General features: G+C 49.4%; 5 protein-coding genes; 4 read left to right on the top strand and 1 right to left on the bottom strand.

Annotated features, from left to right (window-relative positions):
• Positions 1-1510: 1510 nt before the first annotated feature.
• Positions 1511-3553, top strand: FFUJ_03224 (related to beta-1,3 exoglucanase; the record flags this gene model as incomplete). Its single annotated transcript, XM_023575047.1, has 1 exon — positions 1511-3553. The coding sequence occupies one exon, from the start codon at positions 1511-1513 to the stop codon at positions 3551-3553; it is 2043 nt and encodes a 680-aa protein (XP_023428296.1).
• A 1179-nt stretch (positions 3554-4732) lies between these two features.
• On the top strand, positions 4733-5612 carry FFUJ_03223 (related to DFG10 protein; the record flags this gene model as incomplete). XM_023575046.1 has 2 exons in its annotated part: positions 4733-5168; positions 5221-5612. 2 exons carry the CDS (start codon positions 4733-4735, stop codon positions 5610-5612), a joined length of 828 nt encoding a protein of 275 aa, XP_023428295.1.
• A 23-nt stretch (positions 5613-5635) lies between these two features.
• FFUJ_03222 (uncharacterized protein) lies at positions 5636-6514 on the bottom strand (the record flags this gene model as incomplete). XM_023575045.1 has 3 exons in its annotated part: positions 5636-6001; positions 6043-6315; positions 6368-6514. The coding sequence occupies 3 exons, from the start codon at positions 6512-6514 to the stop codon at positions 5636-5638; spliced, it is 786 nt and encodes a 261-aa protein (XP_023428294.1).
• Positions 6515-8085: 1571 nt separating this feature from the next.
• FFUJ_03221 (related to nasopharyngeal carcinoma susceptibility protein LZ16) lies at positions 8086-12788 on the top strand (the record flags this gene model as incomplete). XM_023575044.1 has 4 exons in its annotated part: positions 8086-11326; positions 11375-11902; positions 11954-12180; positions 12234-12788. The coding sequence occupies 4 exons, from the start codon at positions 8086-8088 to the stop codon at positions 12786-12788; spliced, it is 4551 nt and encodes a 1516-aa protein (XP_023428293.1).
• Positions 12789-13525: 737 nt separating this feature from the next.
• Positions 13526-15266, top strand: FFUJ_03220 (probable developmentally regulated GTP-binding protein; the record flags this gene model as incomplete). XM_023575043.1 has 6 exons in its annotated part: positions 13526-13546; positions 13614-13634; positions 13761-14043; positions 14247-14637; positions 14723-14969; positions 15081-15266. 6 exons carry the CDS (start codon positions 13526-13528, stop codon positions 15264-15266), a joined length of 1149 nt encoding a protein of 382 aa, XP_023428292.1.
• Between the last annotated feature and the right edge of the window lie 4633 nt (positions 15267-19899).

Genomic DNA, 19899 nt, shown 5'->3' with positions numbered 1-19899 from the left:
AATGACTAAACAAGATCGTTCCCTGAGGCTGCCAAACTAGAGTTGTTCGATATCCTTCAATCTTGGCCAAATCCGGCGATCAGAGAGGACGGCCAGACCGGACCTCAGCCTTCTAGATTCTCATGGCATGGATCTTCTGGCAATGAGAAATGGATTGGAATCCAATTGTGGCTTTACATAGCAAAGGCTAGTAGCGTTGAAGAGGCCTGTTGTGCAGATATGATCGACCAACACAACATCAGCAAATGCTGAACCCACATAGCCACAGGTATGTTGGGCCAGAGCCACGATACCACTATTTGTGGTGTTTGTCCTCCATCGTGGATCCGATCGAAAGGCAAAGCTTTCTCGGGGTATTTGGAATACAACCTTGTGATAGATCCAGTTTTATCTGGTTTGGAGAATTGAGATCTCCCACAGGGATCAACTAGAATCTTCTCAAGATACCTTCACTTGGATGATTCTGGAAGGTCTCTTTTGCTCCTGCTTTCTTCTTGTTAGACTCTACATGTTCTGTCACTCAAGGTTGACATGTCACGACTTTATGATAATTCAGTATCAACATCATCATGGTCACAGGTGATATGAGTGTCATACCTCGGCCTCGCCTCGTTACTGACTCTTTAACTAGGACCTAGGACCTCATTGTACCTGCATCTGAAGCTGCAGGAACAGGCGGGAGAGCTACAGGCCCCTAAACGCCTCCAAATCCATTCCGAGAGCCGACCGCCATCGGTCACGTCTGGACCCTTGGCGTCCCCACGTGTATCAAGATTCACCTCCGAAAGTCTGTTACGTTCGAGCGATTGTCGTAAAATAGGCGTCCCACGCCCCTTCGTCTCTTACTCTGCCGACTAGACTTAAAAGATCAATCCACTATAAGGGACTCAACTCGTCCACTTCTCGATCCACGCCTGAAATAGCAATAGAGGAGCTTACTCAGTTGAGCTGTTTTGGATAGTCTCGTCCTCTTAGAACTGGCCAATTGATACTACCTTCGTGTTTGGCGTGTGCTAGGCGCTTAGTGGCGTCTGTCTACGACTCCTGCTTTGGGAAGGGTTGTTCTTGTTGTGCCACGAGCTCATCGGCGGCCACTGGCGTCTTTTGCATCATGATGTTATTCAGTAGATTTGTGGCATTTTGGATGGGCACGGGGCTTCCGGTTCCTGAGTCTATGTCTGACATGGCTGAGTTAGCTAAGTTGATTGAGAGGCGAGGAGATTTGCCTCGGTAGCCATGGAGCAATCGCAAAGGATAAATATCCTCGAAGCCCCCGTTCCATAACCAGGCTTTCCTCATCATCCAACAGCAGCTTCTCTAGCAATCAGCTTACTCACACTCTCTTCTTCGGATCGCATTCCTTCTTTTATTTGCCCTGGGGCACCACTCTCTTTAAACATCAAGACTGCTTGCAACATCACTGAGGTACCGGATACCCGATCTCACTTACAACAACCTCGACAGTTATTTGCAACTCTCTATCCTCTCATTTGATAACAACAACAAAATCATGTTCTCTCTTAGAACCATTGTCGCTGGTGCGACTATCGCCTTGGCTGGCATGGCCCAGGCCACCCACATCGACTACCCACCTTGTCTTGACCCTTTTCAGCCCTATGTTTCATCTGGATGTTACATGGATGGTGTTGAGGGCCATATGGGTGGTGCACTCATCTACCGCTCCGGTCAGAACCAGTACAATATGACTGTCGAGAAGTGTGTTGCCGAGTGCAAGGGTAACGGCTTCCGGTATGCTGGTCTCAAGTACTATGGTGTTTGTTACTGCGGTTCCACCGTTGGTGGCATTCAGCTTCCTGATAGCCAGTGCAACTATCCCTGCACTGGTGATAAAACCGAAACTTGCGGTAGTGACAACGCCTTCTCCATCTGGCAGGATCCCACTTTCAAGCTCACCAACCTTGGAGGAGTTGTTACTCAACTCCAAGGAACTGTCCAGTCTATCGCCGGTTATAAGCCCAACGGTTGCTACACTGACAACTCCTCAAAGGGCCGCGCCCTGACATGGCCCATGGATATTGATGGTTCTCAGATGACCCCCACCAGTTGCTTGACTGCCTGCGCTGACCAGGGCTTCCCTTTCGCTGGTCTTGAATATGGTGGTGAATGCTACTGCGGTAATGTCCTGGCTAACGACACTGTCAAGGCAGATGTTGGTGACTGCAATGTTCCTTGCAACGGTGACAAGACCCTGCTCTGCGGTGGACCTAGTCGTTTGAGTGTCTATGTCGCTGAGGATCTGCTTTCTCTTCAGCCATGTGGCTGGAAGCCCAGCAACTCTGCCTCTGCCTCGGCTTCCGTTTCTCTCTGGTCATCTACCTCTACCACTTCCGCTACCACCTCAAATATTGCTACTTCCAGCTCTTCAACCACTATTCCTGTCGTTAACTCCGGATCGAGTGTCACCAGCTCTTCCACAACCTTGAGCACTTTGACTAGCACTACTGGAAATGGACAGTCTTCTACCACGGGTCAACCTTCTGGTCCTTCTGGTCCTTCTGGTCCTTCTGGTCCTTCTGGTCCTTCTGTTCCTTCTTCCACCACCAACAAACCTCCGGGCCCCTCCAACCCTTCGTCCACCAACGGTAATGGCCAGTCTACCACCAACAAGCCTTCCACTACAACCACTACGTCCTGCAGTACCACTACTGGTCCTGCTATGTGTACTTCCACCGTTGTCGTGCCCAACACCTGCGAGTACAAGTGTGGTAACTGGTGTGCGCCGTCTGTCCCTGACTTCCAGGATCAAAACAGTTGCCAGACCGCCTACAACAACTGCGCCAAGAACATTGCTGCTTGCTTCCAGAACGCTGGCTGGCCCGGCGCTCTGAACTGCTTCGACTTCTCCAAGTGGTGTGATGGTGTCCAGGGCTATTGTGCTTCTTCCTGCTCCCGTGGTCGTAGCTGCAACAAGCTTGGCTGCATCAAGAACAACGCTCCCACTGGCGGAAACAGTGCCTCGACTACCACCAGCGTGTATCCCTGCGCCGTCACCAGCACTTCCACCACTTCTTCGGCTGCTGTCACCTCTTGTGCTCCTCAGCCCACCAACATTTGCCAGCAGCCCAGCTCCAACATCTGGGGCTACGGTCCCGGCAACCCTGTCGGTGGTATTGAGCTGCCTCTTGTTGCCTGTAACGACTTGAAGAGCGACTTTTCTCAGAACCCTTTCAAGCTTTACACCAATACCAACTCCAATTCTTGCTCTTCTTATCGCCGCAACCAGCAGTCCAGCGCTTGTGCCGACGCCTGCAAGGCTCAGTACAACGCTTGTGTCGGTACATATGTCCAGAGCTGCAAGAAGCTTAACACTCGCAGTGATAACAGCAACTACTTCGACAAGCGATCTCACTCCCACTTCCACAAGCGCGCCCTCGAGAAGTCTGGCATTGAGCCTCGCTTCTTCAACCTATTCGGTAACGACCAGTGGCAGAGCGCTCAGAATAAGTGCTCCATCCAGTATGCTGACTGTCTCTGGGAGAACGCCAATGTCAATTTCAGCAGCCGCTGCCAGAACTTCGGCACTGGTATGTAAGGGGCGTTCGCTCAGTGATCCGGAGTTTCGGAGATTGGTGGTCAAAAGCGGTGACGGTGTTTGGGTTCGAGCATGGGATGGGAGATCTGGGTTGTACTTTTCGGTCAGGTGTTTACTGTTTCCACATACACTCGCTTGGTTGTCGTTTTATTGATTAGACTATCGTTCGCTAAACAGAAGCTGCTTTGTTTTGATACGCCAACTCCTTATCTTCTCCTTACTTTGTGAGCTTGATTCTCAATCTCAGCAAAAGTATATGTCTATGCTCTCCGTCCCATTGTCACAAGCTTTGAGAGGCTATATATTTAAATTTAGAGAATACTTTTGCAATAACTTGCTGGAGTGGATAAGTGTCCTTTGGTTACAAGATACGCTGTCATAAGTAACTTATAGCACTCTGTTCTCTCGGCTTATAGTGTTGTGTAGAATATGGAAGGCTATTCAATATACCGTTTTACCAATACGGTATAGATATCCCCCCAAACCTGCGAAGCTTGGATTTCGTCTCTCTAGGGTAGGTGATGATAATTTCTGAGGGCCGCTCATCTTTGGTGTCATATTAATTGACAGAAACTGCACAATTGGAAACAAATAGGTTACTCTATATGGCCTTACAAACAAGAAGGACTTCTTGGTTGGCCAATATTTTCATCCCTTGTCGACATAATTTTTCCGAAAACTGTATGAATGTTCAATCTCAGCTCCTAGTTAAAAGCCAGAGCATAATATAAACTGGCCTCAAATCAACCATCGACGTATTACTTCAAGATATAGCTTCACCCCACAGTTTTATAATATATAGTAATTTACATACTAAGTAATCATGAGAATAACCTTACCTAAGGTAAGTACCTCGCGTATATTCAACATGGGAGACACATACACAGTGTACAGTATATACAAGAGAGAAATCGACACTGTACATACCACGCGTCAGACAAGGTAAAGAAAGGTAACCAAAAGCTAACAAACGAGCTGTGAAGAACCTCCCTCACCTTGACCTTATAGCTCAAAAATATCAGCGACCTGAAAAAACCAAAGTTAATGGAGGAGATTCTAACTAAAGTGGCAGATTTGTTGTCAACTTTATCTCCAGCTCAATGGTGCCAGAGTTTCTTCACACTTTCTGCCGCTCTCATTTTAGCTCTACAGATTCTCCCTCAAGATGTTCGTAGGGCTATGATGGACTATGGTCCTCGAAGACCTAAAGACGGAAAGTCCAAGAGCAAGAAAGAAGACGACGAGAAGCAAGGCTTCGCGATATTGAGATCATTCTTGAAAGATTTAACAGAATATGGACAAGTGCCTCACTCGTGGTTTATGCACTTCTACATCACCTCAGTATCTCTGTCAGGCTTCTGGGCTTGGCAATATTTAACGAGGGGATCGGTGTTGAGGAGCATTGCTACTTGGCAGGATAGGGCTGGCAGATCGTCGATGAGCCTAGAGCAAGTATATATCGCATGGCTGCTCATGGCGCTACAGGGTTCAAGGCGGTTATATGAGAGTTTGTTTGTATTCAAGCCAGGCTCGTCACCCATGTGGTTCATTCATTGGGCGCTTGGTGTTGCATTCTATGCTGTTATAAGCCTCGCTGTCTGGATCGAGGGTTCCAGTATGCTACAAACCTGCCACAATTGGTCACTAGAGACACTGACAAGTCATAGGTGCAATTTTGTCATGTTGGGATTCTCCTAACCAGTCCCTTGATATCCCACGGAGGTTGCTATCGGCTGTCCTGTTCTACTCCGTTGCATACTTCAAGCAAAATCAATGCCACAGACATCTGGCCAGCCTCAAGAAGTACACAATTCCAACAGAAGGGTGGTTCAAATACCTCATCTGCCCCCACTATACTGCCGAGTGCATTCTGTATCTTGCAATTGCTTGGATCGCTGCGCCTCCTGGTGAGCTATTCAACAAGAGTATCCTGACTGCAGTGGCGTTTATAGCCGTGAACCTGGGCGCTACGGCAAAGGGCACAAAAGCATGGTATGAGAACAAGTTCGGCTCAGACAAGGTAGCCGACCGATGGATCATGATCCCACCTGTCTACTAGCTTTCTCGTCACACCTGAATCTTTTATCGTTTGAGGAAAATACCGAGCTTGTTCGCGACTTTTGATACCTGAAGAACATCTCGATAAGTCAGGCTTGTGCGAGTTTGACGAATATTCCGGCCATTAGCGTATACACCTGGAGAACCGAGAAGATCCCAGTTGGCAACAGTTTCGGCACTCAAGTCAACATCCTCTTCGATATCAGCAATCCCATGGAGATAGTCGGTATACAGCTCGCCAGTTGTAATGAGTAAACTACGGGGTTCTTGGAGGATTCTCCAAGCAGGTTCGGGATCAAGAGCGCCGTCCTCCTTGCTGCGATGCAGGTTCAGGCATAAGCTAGCTCCAAGGCTGACGGTGGCTACAACTGGCCAGTATGCCGCACCATCCTGTATAATATAAGTACGAAAGAGAAAATAGGGTGTATCACTTGATGAAAACTCAACTTATGTGGCATGATACCAATACCAGGTGGATACTCATTGATGAGGACATGATTCGGCTTCTTGTGAGGACTTCTTTCGAATATGTTCGCTGATGAGGAGTCCTGGAATGGCATGGAGAGTAGACGGGGTATGACTGGGTCTTGAAGCCAGAGAGGGAGGGGAGCTTCAAGGAGTTTGTTGTGGACGAGATCTGAAGGCCAGGTCTGAAGGCGCCGTTTTGTAAGCTGTTTCCACCTTGGTTTGGGAGCGCTTGATATCTAGAGATGGTTGAGTCATGATCGGCTATTGCTTGTATTGCTGAATACACACCTTGTCCAGAATGTTCTGTTCTTCTTGCTCGGTTATGAAGTTAGGAATATAGTACGCCGTCTGAGGTAGAGTGTTGATCCTGGCGTTTTCCAGCAATAAGACATCGTCTTTATCCGTGCTTGGTAAGGCAGAGCTTAACGAATCCATCACGGTCTTCTTGTGATTACAGCACGTAAAAGGTCAGGCGCGATTCTTTGACTTTGATGAGCTGTGATTCCACACGTCGAGAGTTTGATGTTGTGCTAGGGCCAAGATCAGCGAGGGAGGGAATTGTTAGTGGTTGAAGTTGCTTGGAGTGTGTATCCAGGCAGAGACAGTGGGGATCCCGGTACAGTTAAATATGGGGCAAAGGGACTGATGAAACCAAGCCTAGCTTCAGTGAAGTCTCCATACACGGAACCTTGAATATCTGCGAATGATTGCTTGCCCAGAGCTATAGTGCAGCAGTCAGTTCCGAGCGAGTAAAATTACGAAGAGGGATTGAACATTATGCGCTACTGATTCCGCAAGCTAACATTATAAGTCTTTACTGGTAAGTCAATGGTATTGGATCAAGGTGCCATCTTGGAGTTCCTTGCCGCAGGGGGGGATAAGCTAAGGTACCTAGACTACAATAGGTGTCTACCTTGGCTTCATTCAAGGTTGCCTTGACGGATAGTGGATGGTTAATTGCATGGAAAGTACCTAGGTACGGTGGTACAAGTACGGATACTGTCATAGGTACGATTGTCTTAACATGAGAGAACAATACCCGAGTTACTTCTTATTACACTGCGCACAGACTCAACATACAAGTCACACGGTCCAAAAGAAAAGCGCATCTCTTTTCTGTCCTGTTCAAATTAAATAAAGCCAGTCGTTTCTTTTTGGCTGTGCTAGTTCAGATTGCGGTCTGGGTGTTTATGTCTGGCCGGACAAGACTAAAAGACAGTACGAAATGGGGCTCAGCCAATCATGTTTCATCTTCGAGACCGGGAGCCTTGCTCGGGCATTTGCCATGGAGTTTCCAAATCCAATTCTTCCACTCTTCTCTTCCACTTCGCACTCATCCTCCCCGTCCCGTTTCAATCTCAATTTGGGTAAAACTAAAGGCCCGCTCAAAGACGTCGTGGTCCATCATCCTTCTCCCAAAACCACCATTACTACACTGTAACTATCCCCATAAACAGGCTTTCTGGCCAGACTTAGCCCAGGCTAGGTGCCTACAATTCATTATCGATCTCCCCTTCTCAATCAACGGATACCGAACTCAACTTCTACTGGACTTACCTAAACTCAACCTGGCTTAATCTAACCCACCTGAGCTGAGCCTCCACTCCCAATCCCAATTCTATCTCCAATCCGAAACCAACCACTCACTCACTCGCTCTCGCTCTCTCTTCTTCACCTTTACTCACCTACCATATTCTATTGCTAAACACCTCCGACCGCCCGATTTCTAGATACTCCAAATCGCTCCTCACGAATCAATCCTTCGCCTTTTCGCGTAGCCTTGTTTTTTTCTTCTTCTTTTTTTGCCCCCATATCGCCTCTGCTGATTGACTGCGCTCTCCTTCGCCTCTTTGGTTCTTGTCTTTCTCGCGCCCGACCGTTGCTTTTCCTCTTGGCTAAGTTCATAGGCATCAACGCCAGCGCGAGTTCATCGCCCCGTCAACTTCTGCCTATACCATCATCACCAGAATGGTGGTAGTCGCTAGTCGTCCTCGCAGGTAAATGTCATGGATGCGCAGAATGCTGCCCAGTCCGACCAGACGAGGCCTGCTGGCGACACACCTCAGCGGCCTGACTCGAAACCCGACACTTCAAAGTCGACTCCGCCGCCAGTAAACCCCAAGCCTTCTGAGCCCGTTGAAAAGGAGAAGGACAAGGAAAAGGACAAGGATAAAGACACACGACGGAATGCGAATTCTTCATCTGCTGTCGACCCAGATGCGTTGGAAGACCGCGATTCAGATGCCGAAACCATCGTATTGCCTGGCAAGGATGGCCATTCCCCTTCAAAGGCTCGGAAGGTGAGACAGGAAGACAGAAGCGACGGTGATGCCGATGGTGATGCCGATGGCGACGCACCCAAATCTTCAATCAAGGCTGCTGGTTATCGTCCAGAGCTTGAAAAGAGTTCATCGTCAATCCACGCTCGAGGTGACCCTGTCAAGAAGAAGCGCATTTCGTCGGCCCACATCGAACGCGAGAAGCTGTCACGGGGTAAAGATGCGGCTGCCTCCAGTGGCTTGAGCTCTGCACCAGCGTCTCCACCTCATCACCGGCAGCAGCAGCGTCGTCGATTTGCGGATGACACGCATTCATCTTCGGACTCTGAACAATCTCATCCCGGACCCGCCAAGTCCATTCGCGAGAAATTGAAATCCGGTGAAAACACGGCATCACATAAGCGCAAGAGTCTTAAAGTCGAGTCCGACGACGAAGGCGAGAGCCGCAAAGTCAGGCGGCAACGAACGACTAGCGCTAGCATCGATTCAGGTCGTCCGCAGAAGGAGCACAAGCCTCTCTCAGCAAAGTCACACCATGATTCACAGAACCGATCCATCTCACCACAGCCTCGATCTCACCGAAGGAGTGCATCCTCCCAGTTACCTACCTACTCCTCCAACGGCCTCGGCCACAAGAAGAGGCGACTACCTCCTCCGTTGCACGCCACTGACTATCACTCTGACGACTCTTCAGCAAGTGGCAGCCCTCATCCTCGCAGTTCTAAATTACGTAACCTGGCAACGCCTGCTGCCGACACAAATGCCTCCCCTGCAAGGATGGCTCCTCATAAGAAGCATCTTGATGCCCACGGTCAGACATTACTCGCTCGCGCCTGTGCTCGAGGAGAGTACGAAGGGGCCAAGACACGTCTTACCGAGAGACCTGAGGATCTGAACGTAGCCGACTACGCGGGAAACACACCTCTTCAGATTGCAGCAATAAATGGATGCGAAGACATCGTCAAACTTCTGATCGACGCTGGATGCAATTTGGATTGTGTCAACTACGACAAGGACACACCACTTCTCGATGCGGTCGACAACGGCCATCTGGGCGTTGTCAAGTTATTACTAGACGCAGGCGTCAATCCTAGGAAGGCCAACGTGAACGGGGAAGAGCCAATCGATCGGGTGAGCGACGAAACAGATAACGCCGAGGAGATTCGAGCCGCACTCATGGCTGCAAGGAAGCGAGCAGGAGACCGGAGGCGCACATCAGAAGAACATCACTCACACCAAGATCAAGATACGAGGGACTCGCATGCGCCAGATAGCCCACGCCATTCCCCCGCTACAAATCCCGGAACAAGTCGAAGAACAGGAACTGTACGCGCAACAAAGACGAGAAACGATCTACTGTATATGCCCCTCGATGATAAGACACTTCGACAGGCTGCGGGGCGAGGCGACGAGGAAACTGTCGCACGCATCTTGCAGGTAAAGGAAGGATATAATGACCCCGCTGCTATGGTTGCCGCGGCTCGAGGTGGCCATGACTTGGTGATTCAGCTGCTCCTAGGCCTTGGAGGCGCCAATCCTGATCCTCGGCCTATTTTCAACGCTCAGCCCGAATTCGCTACGCCAATACTAGCAGCAATCGGGCAAGAGAATATCAAAGTCATAGAGTTACTTTTGGAACAAGCTGGATTCGATCCCACACGAAGGTACAGAGGAGAAACATACTACGAGATTGCCCGACACCGGGCAGGTCCAAACTGGAAGGAGGAGGAGCATATGCTGAAGAATGCCTACGACGAGTTTAAAAGGAGTGGAAAGAAGGCAAACTCTCGCCAGGAACAACAAGATGAAGCTTTGCGTGCCCGACGAGCAAAGGAGGAGGCCCGACAACATAAAAGGAGCCTCTCTAGTCCCGAGCCAAAGAAGAAGTCAACCACTTCCAAGCTTGCCAGTCCCAAAGAGAAACGAAGGTCCAACTCGATTACAAATCAGGGAGATGAGGGTTCAAAGCGTGGCCCAGGACGACCTCGTAAAGATGACCCCGTACCGTCTATTAATATCTCAGATCGCGAACAATCCCCAACTATCTCTCAGAAACAGCTTAAAGCTAAACATGCCGATTCAGATGCTGCTGGTGTATCTTCGGAGGGAGAAACACATAAACCGAGGAGGAAGCTTGTGTCCAAGGGGGAGCTTCGAGGGGAACGAGAGCGGCAACGACGCGCCAGTATGGCTTCGAACGCTTCATCTTTCAAAGATCACCCAAGTAGCCCCCATGAATCGAGGCATGAGGAGTCAGGTGACAAACACGATAAACACGAAAAGAACAGGGTCGAGAAACTATCTGAAAAGTACCATGATCGTACCAAGGCTCTCAAAAGGGACGAATCCCGGGATCGCTTGTCGGTGTCTGGCGACGGGTCGACTAAGAGACATCGTGCCAGTATCACACCTGACCGACCCAGTAATGGTGACAAGGATGATAGCGAGGTTCCACCCAAGCGACGACGACTTGATAGCGAGACAAAGGAGAAACGGCCCAAACAAGCTTTATCATCTGACGAAAGACCTCGAAAACCCAGCAATCTTCAAGACTCTTCCAAATCATCCTCAAAACCCAGTCATAAAAAGTACGACGAGGAGAAACGTGATAGGCGTGCCGACTCCCACCGTGCAGACACCGACCGAGCCAGTAGTGTCGAAAAACAGATTCATGTCAAGTCAGAAGAGACTGACGTGGAGATGAGAGATGCCGATTCTATCAAGGCCGTGTCCGAGTCGGAACTGCAAGCGGCTCGAGTTAAGGAAGTCGAACAAGAGAAACAAAAGCAAGCCGATGAGGAAGCCAAGAAGAAGGATGAGCTTCGGAAGAAGCATGAAGCACGCAAGAAAGAAGAAGAACGTAAGCGGGCTGAGGCTGAGGCCTTGAGGAAACGTGAAGAGGAAGAGGAAAAGAAGCGAAAGGAGGAGGCTGCCGAAGAGGAGAGACTGCAAAAGGAATTAGAGGAGCGTGAAGCCGAGCGCAAACGCAAGGAGGAATAGGAACGCCAGCGACGAGAGGAGGAGGAGAAGAGGAAGAAGCAACAGCGCGAAGCCGAGGAGAAGGCGCGTCGAGAAGAGGCAGAAAAGCAACGCATCGAAGAAGAGCGAAAGAAGAAGGAGGAAGAGGAGCAGAAACAACAAGAGGAAGAGGAGAGGCTGCACCGTGAGCAACTCGAGCGAGAAGCGGCCGAGGAAGCTCGCCGTCAACGCGAGGAAGAAGAGCGCAAAGAACGTGAGCGACGAGAACGTGCGCATCGTGAGGATATGGAACGCAAACGAGCGGCACGTGAAGCGGAACAGCGACGATTCCGTGAGGAGCAAGAACGCATTCGCCTCGATAAACTGCCTCCCCTCCTACGGTGGCTCGACACATGTCCAAACCCCAAGCTTCCGGTCCTTGCCGAGAAATTCAAGCGGATTCAAGGCTGCCGATACGACACAATTCGACACGAAGCCAACGGCACACCCGAGGGTCGTGAGCAGTGGGTACTTAACACACATGCAGCTCTCCTTCTTGGCGAGAAGGATCTCGATCTCTCTCGGTGTAAGTCCATTAATCAAACTTATTGAGGTAGCCACTGATTGTTTTCTGTAGATACTGCATGGGAACGGGCCCCTGTAACCGAACTAGCAAAGTTGTCTTTGTGGCGCGTTGAATGGCGTCTTTACTCTCTTCTCGATGACAAGCTTTGGGATCTCGGTCGACAACTACCCGAATATTACGGTGACGAGGATCCCATCGAATTGAGTTATGGGACAAAGCAACGACTAAAAGCAGAGGCTTGGGAGAAATTCCTCAATATGGACATGTTCTTTGTTAAGGTGACTATCAGCCACTCAAATATGCAAAAATGCGAAAAGCTAACATGGTACAGGTGTCGGATCTTATGTATACTGTCCCCCACATACCACATCTTCGTCATATTCGTCTCGAAGTCGAATACCGGGAACTTCTGGAGACAGAAGCACAAAGCAGGGGATGGGGAACATGTCAGAAGTGGAAGCAGGATCCGGATTCTGCTCGGTACAACAGACTTGCTCCACGATGCAAGTACTATCACAATGGCGCTTTCGTTGGCGAGGATAAACCCCAACTCGCACAAATAAGCAGTACACCTTTCCTCGACAAGAAAGTTCCTCGACGGGGACTGGTGCAAGTGTTGCCAGACGACCCAGATTATACTAGAATATGCCTAGAACAAGGTCTAGAGCATCTCATCAACGGCCACCTCAGCCCGCCTGTTGTCAATGGCATTCATTCATCACCAATGAGCCAGAAATCAATGACATCGGTAGGACCCCCTATGAATGGGATGATCAAAGCTTTGACGCCTGGTTCAACTTCAGAAAGCTTGACGATATCGAATGCTGGGCACGAGACTATCGTAAACGGCATCAATGGGAACACAAACGGAAACCCAGCCCACTGACAGTTAATGTCTCCAACAAGCAGCTGAACATACTTTGTTACATTATTGCGCCGAGTTTTCTTTGTTAGCATAATGATCATGGGTGGCGCAGATACAGTGTAGGGCTATGGCATGGATTGTCACTTTCCTCATGAGCATTGGATCGGAATACTATACAGGCCTATTGCACGAAGAGTTGGCCGGCGGTCGGTTGGATGAATGTCTTTGAAAGATTAGCAAATGACGTTGGGAGATGCGCAAGGAGTATTGCGCTGTTGCTGTTATGAATGAAGCATGACTGATATCTTTATAGAGAAGCAAGGGGAGGGATATTCGGGGTAAAGTCTTGAATTGTCCTGTTGGTAGACAGACTCTGGTCACTGCATTTGACAGGCTGTAATCAACAATCAACAAAACCTTTTTAAAAACACCAAAGACCATCTTTTTGTGAGAAGAATGCCGATTAATTAATTAATTCCATCCTCGAAACCTAGGTGGTTGATACGGTACTGACTTGAGCGTTCAACGTATTGCAATGGTGGAATCTGATTGGCTGTAAGAGAGCCAAACTGGCTGACGTAGGTGTGGAGCAAGTTTTTCTGTCGTGCCCCGCCATTTTCAACTTTCTTTGCAATTTATCACCAAAAGTGCTTTTACCAGTACACCACGAATTGGGCCACGAACCCAAGATCTAAGGCCAGACAACAACCGAACATCGACTCGAGACAGCTTCTGCAACCGCAACCGCAACCGTAACCATGGCGACTACAGTGGACAAGGTATGTTGCTTTCCCACCAAAAAGACCATGTCTGCCACGATTTGGCTAACCCCGGTTCCCCTACCAGATCAAAGATATTGAGGCCGAAGTACGTGATATTCCAATCGAACCCTTCCCTAAACGATGCTATGGGAGAAGATAATTGTCAAAAACCCACGATGGGGGACTCTGTATCGTATAGATAGCCGGGATCAGCTCTGACTTGTGTAACCAGATGGCCAAAACCCAGAAGAACAAGGCGACTTCGTACCATTTGGGTCAGCTTAAGGCCAAGCTGGCCAAACTCAAGCGCGAACTGTTGACTCCCAGCGGCGGAGGTGGTGGCGGAGGTGCTGGTTTCGATGTGGCCAGAACAGGCGTAGCCAGTATTGGCTTCATCGGCTTCCCTTCGGTGGGCAAGAGTACACTCATGAGCAGACTCACAGGCCAACATTCGGAGGCTGCCGCCTACGAATTCACCACCTTGACCTCTGTGCCTGGTCAAGTTGTCTATAACGGTTAGTCGTTTGTGATATCCTCCCCCCTCGCCTTGTCCATCTCCACCTCCACTTCGATCAACGGATGCGGTGCGGTGCGGCGCGGCTATTTTCTTGTTCTCGGCTTGATGCCCAATCTCCAATTCCACCACCACCACCACCACCATCATCAGAAGGCGGCTCCTTTGTGCGTCAAAATGTGTGGCTGACATGGATTTCTCCAGGTGCCCCCTTGCAGATTATTGACCTTCCCGGTATCATTGAGGGTGCCAAGGATGGTCGAGGTCGAGGTCGACAAGTCATCGCCGTCGCTAAGACATGCCATCTGATCTTCATTGTGCTGGATGTCAATAAGCCTCTGACGGATAAGCGGGTGATTGAGGCGGAACTCGAGGGTTTCGGAATCCGCATCAATAAGGAACCCCCCAACATCACCTTCAGGAAGAAGGACAAGGGTGGCCTCAATATCACCAGCACCGTACCCCTGACACATATCGACCACGGCGAGATTAAGGCTGTCATGAGCGAATATCGCATCAATTCTGCGGACATTACAATCCGGTGTGACGCTACTGTTGATGACCTGATCGACGTTCTTGAGGCGAAGAGCAGAAGGTAAGGCTGAAGTGTAGAAGTGTGGCAAACACAGCTGCTTCTAAAGTCGAGATAAGTTTAGTTTGCTAACGATCCAACTCAACAGTTATATTCCAGTTGTCTACTGCCTGAACAAGATTGATTCCATTAGCATTGAGGAGCTTGACCTTCTCTATCGAATTCCCAATGCTGTCCCCATCAGTTCCGAGCACGGATGGAACATTGATGAGCTGATGGAAGCCATGTGGGACAAGCTAAACCTTGTCCGCGTGTACACAAAGCCCAAGGGCAAGCAGCCTGATTACTCTCAGCCTGTCGTGCTCCGATCTACGCGCTGCACTGTTGAAGATTTTGTAAGTCAGATCAGTCTCATGTGGCGGGCGCCCTTTTGGCTGTCCCCTGCGGAGCCTCACGTCCAAAATCCAGATTAGGAATCCTAGATTGCTAATCGAGCGTCCAAATAGTGTAACGCCATTCACCGAAGCATTACGGAAGTGTTCAAGACGGCCATTGTTTATGGCAAGTCAGTCAAGCATCAGCCTCAACGTGTTGGCCTGGCTCACGAACTGTGTGATGAGGATGTTGGTAGGTTACCCCCGGAGTCTCCGACAACGACCCTCTACCCCGGCAGCAGCCTAAAGACAGATTGAGAATGGGGGAGACAAGTACTTAATTAGGCCGCAGTGAGCTTGATCTACCCGATACAGTCGGGATCTTGCTTCGTTGATGAGCCAGGGCGCCCATGATCCCAGTCTCAGTCTGATCTGTTGCACCAAGGCGGCTAGGGTTGCGTTGTACCAAGCTCATAGCAACGCTAACCATTGTAACAGTAACCATTGTCAAGCGATGAAGAGAAACCTTGGAGAGATTGAAGGGGATGATCCCGCGGCAACGCCAGAGGCTTGGTGAGCGAGCGAGACATCGCCAGATAGCTTGGACCGCCGCTTCGCATCAGATTGTAACTGCAGCCATGCCACCCACCCACCAGTTTGCGACTCTGGTTTAGCTCCGAGTGGCTGACGGAGAGAGAGGAGGAAACTTCACTGACCAGGGGAGCACTGAGTGGGATGGATGGGATGCTGATTACTACTACGATAACAACAGCAGCAGCAGCAGTAGCAGCACAATGTTCAATATGAACAGGGCTGACAATGGATGCACGGCTACGAGCGCGTCTGGTTGACAAGAAGTATCGACTTGGCTTGACCAGGCACGATAATGATCGGCACAATAGTTTCCGGGGAAAGTCAGAAGTGGCGTGCACACTCACAGGGTAGGCTGATGGGTCTTGAGCAGGGGGGAGAAAATTTTTGGGTCAACGGCAGACGACGATGAGCAAGGAAGGGTGAAATTTAAGATGAAGATGGGGAGCAACACGGAACGGAGTAACTACGGACGTGGATGTTATACGAAAGCTATGCCCGGGTTAGTTTTCCGGGATGAAAGAAAAAGCAACGTTGGGTATCGCGCAAGCAGGAGTAAGCTCGGCAGTTACTATCGTTGGCTGTTTAGTACGTAAGGAGTTATAATCGGGTTGCTCGAAAGATGAAACAAAATGAATGATTCTCGATGATAAAAGTGCAGTCAGTCATCATCAATTGATGGATGGTTACAACACCTTGGCGCGTTGCCATTCACCCAGGCGGCTGAAATGCACAAAGGCTTGACCGAGCGGAGATATTTCCAAGAACAAACCCGAGCAAGGTTTTTGATACCGATTGTCGTAACATGAGAGAGCTGACAGATAATAAATCAGCACTTCCCCTGGGGGCGAGACTCAGCCGAATTGAAAGCTATTGTTACAGCAGCAACAGGTCAATTGACGGGTATAATTGCGGTAACGGTGACATTCAGATGGACAAAACGCCACCATCTGATGTCAACGAGCAGAAGCAGAGCGGGAATGGGATGCAGTTGGGAGTGGTTCGACCTGCATAGCCGAGGGCCTCTTGATCTGCGGCCGGATTGCCCAGCAGAAGCGTGGGATATGCAGCTACAGATGCAGACGCAGACGCAGACGCAGACGCAGGGGTTTGAGGCCTACGAATCAGGTTATGCGTAGATTCTTTCACGGCGCTTAAAGTCGAGACGGGAGACGAGACAGAAAGAAAAAGAGTTAAAAAGCGGTTGACTCTTAGGGCATTTCTAGGAGATTGTCCGTCTTTATCGAGACAAGTGAAACAGACCATCAGTTGCCAAGGCGATTAGCTGTACCTGAACCAGCCAAGGTAGGGTACCTAGTAGCTACTAAAGGTGCTTACAGAATGAGAGAGAGACAGAGACAGACAGAGAGAGAGGAGGTATGGAGTAGCATCAGAGGGATAGAGCACTAAGGTAAATTCATGTACTGTACACCTACATCTACACCTACCTACAGTAGAGCATCAAACATGCGCTCCGTTCCGTCCACACCCCAGCTAGCTTACTTCTTACTGATTAAGGGAACTTAGTGCTGCACCCGACCCTTACTCTTAGCCTTTCTTGATGGCGGCGGTAAGAGACGATTCGTGAAAGGCGGAGAGCTCAAGCCTCTTTGGCGAGAAAAACGTCCCGAAGCCCACACCAGGCTTAAACAAGGTTAGTGGGGAGCAAAGGTCCAGGGGGAGTTGAGCAGCCCGTACTCTGTAAACCAACAGTCAGTCTCTAGACTCTTGCTAGGTCATCTCCACAATAAACTAAGGTAAGGTAGGTTCTTAAGGTTGGTGATGAGGTACCTAAGCTAAGGTAGTGCACTAGAAAGTTACACCCATAACAACATCGCCAGCAGCAGGTAGAGTGGCTGCAGAACAGGGGAAATCCTTAAACTTGTTTTCTTTTCTTCTTTAAAATCCTTTTTTATGAGATTCAAGGTTTATGGGCCATATTTACCCCACAAGTGTCTGTGTCTATCAATTTTCATTCAATAAAATATGTAGTGAGTCCGCGTAGGTAGGTATACTGAACAGGCACAGCCTGCTGCGGATATATAAGTAACAGCTCAGGCAGTTGGCTGTTCGCAGCAGCAAGCTCAACAAATCCCAGATAAGGTTGAACCCGCTATAAAAGCACAACATTAAGTCTACTAGTTACCTGCGGCATCACTATACGTGAAAGAATTATAAGCATCATCATGTGCAGAAGAACTGCAGTGTTGATGAGATCTCAATCCAAGCACAAGGGGTAGATGGCGCCTAGGAAGAGTCCATTCATCCTCAACCAACAACATGAACAAGGAACACCCCTGAGAGAGCATCAATTGATTGATTGATTGACTGACTGAATAAAAGACCCCTGACAGCGCCTGACTAGCAAACATTGGACTAAACACTATGCGAGGCACACGATTAATATCGGTATCAAAGCAGAGAATCGCAGAGCGATTGGTTGGTTTCGGCCACTTATACGCGAGTTTCTACACCGGGCGTTCAGTATGTACATGGCAATGGATGCTAAGTTAGCGCACCGGCATGATACTTCTGTCATGAGATGAGATGAGATGAGACGAGACTGCGTGAGTAGGTATACATCGTGCCTAGGTAACCTAGTAGATCTCTCCCGAGCGGCCGCGATCCTTTCTCGTCATCATCTTCCCACTTGGAAGGCCTCGTTTTTTTCTCTGTGTGTGTTTTGTCTGCTTACGGTCAAGCTTGGCTGCTTTATACAGGGGCAGCCGGAGCTCAGAATATCCCGGTGAGTCCAGATCGATGTGGGCATATGAGGTAGGTAGGTAGGCAGGTCGTACCTGCCTTGATTATTCATTCAGGTACCTTTGCAAGTGCCGTCGTTGCGAGCTCTTTCAATTCCTCATCAGACTTCAAACTCGATACCAAGGCATGGGAGTAGGTATATTACCTTGCCTTGACTACATACACATTGACCTGGGCTAGAAGCAGACAGGATATCAGCTGTATCCTCCTTTCTGTCTAGCTGCATCATTGACTCACTCCTGTCTTCTATCACTCTGTCAAAGTCAACCTCAAAACAAACATATGCTGGACACCATCAGATTACATTCGGCCTACCTATGTACTAAAGCCCGGCGCCAGGGATCTTGATCAAACTGGCCAACTGGAACAACACCCGGAAGACGACGGATTGGACCGTCTATGGCGCGCCACAGCTTCTCCCCCCTCCTTCACTAGGTACCTATTGTACTCCGTACCTCTCTGCATCTTCCTCTGCCCGCTCATCATCCATGCATTCATCTGTCGCATTGCATTGCAGCTCTGATCAGGATCAATAACCAGGGACAGACGAACATTGATTCAGTAGAATAGGTACGGACACCTTTGCTGCCCAATGACAAAATATCTGGGGCAAGCTTATAATGGTGGCCGTATCTGCATGTCCATTGATTGAACCCTCCGGAGATTGCGCTAACCGTCCCCATCAGGATCCAGCCAAGACGTTGATCCCTCATCCCGACTCTGTTGCTTGGATACGAAAGTTGAAGAAATGAGAATGCTACTCAAGCAATCACCATCCCTCTCACAACTTACCATCAGTCGCTCAGAAAAGCAGGGCCACGACAAAAGACCGTAACGTGGACAAGGGAACGTACTCCAGTGCCATGGATGCCAGACATGGATGCTGATGGGATGAACTAGGGGCGGAATGGTAACTGGCCATGCTATGGGCGGCAGGCGGCGGCTGTCAAACTGGCTCCAGAAAGGGCCGTCCCACTAGCCTGCCTCTGTCCTTGACCTGTCCTGTCCATACCTAGTGCCTGGCAAGCCCCGGTTCGACCTTGCTCAGAGTAGCGGTCGATCTTCGTCTTTCATCCACAGTGAAGCCATGGCAAAACAACGCGACGCATCAACATGCTACTGGGCACCGTGCCATGGCACCTTCAGTCCATCTATGTATGTCCTTCAAGATATAGGATAGGATGGCATGGCTGGGAATTTTTGACCCACCGACATTCCAGTTGCGGCATCCCGAGCACAATGTCATCATGGTGCCGAATAAGGTGTGAGCGAGGAAGGGGGTTTGATATTGGTGGTAGAGGTAGTCTTCATTCGACATGGTTGCTCATCCGCATAAAGCGAACAAGACACACGAAACTATCAGCGATATGAACTAAACTACAATCGATAAGATCAAACAGAAAGGAGCATCGTGAACTGGGCTCACAATCAACATTGCAACTGGTCAGGATGAGATCAACATGCATCTGACATCTTTTTGTCGGCTCCATCACACACCTGATACATCAAGATGAAAAAGAAGGAAGGAAAAATTCAACGTCAGGTGGGCCACGTGCGCCGGTTTGTTACAGTGAGATAGCCAGCACGAATTCTCGCT

This window comes from Fusarium fujikuroi, chromosome FFUJ_chr03, assembly GCF_900079805.1.
Source record: "Fusarium fujikuroi IMI 58289 draft genome, chromosome FFUJ_chr03".
Taxonomy (NCBI): Eukaryota; Fungi; Ascomycota; class Sordariomycetes; order Hypocreales; family Nectriaceae; genus Fusarium; species Fusarium fujikuroi.
The sequence above is the reverse complement of the archived record's forward strand: the minus strand, read 5'-3'. Positions and strand labels throughout refer to the sequence as shown.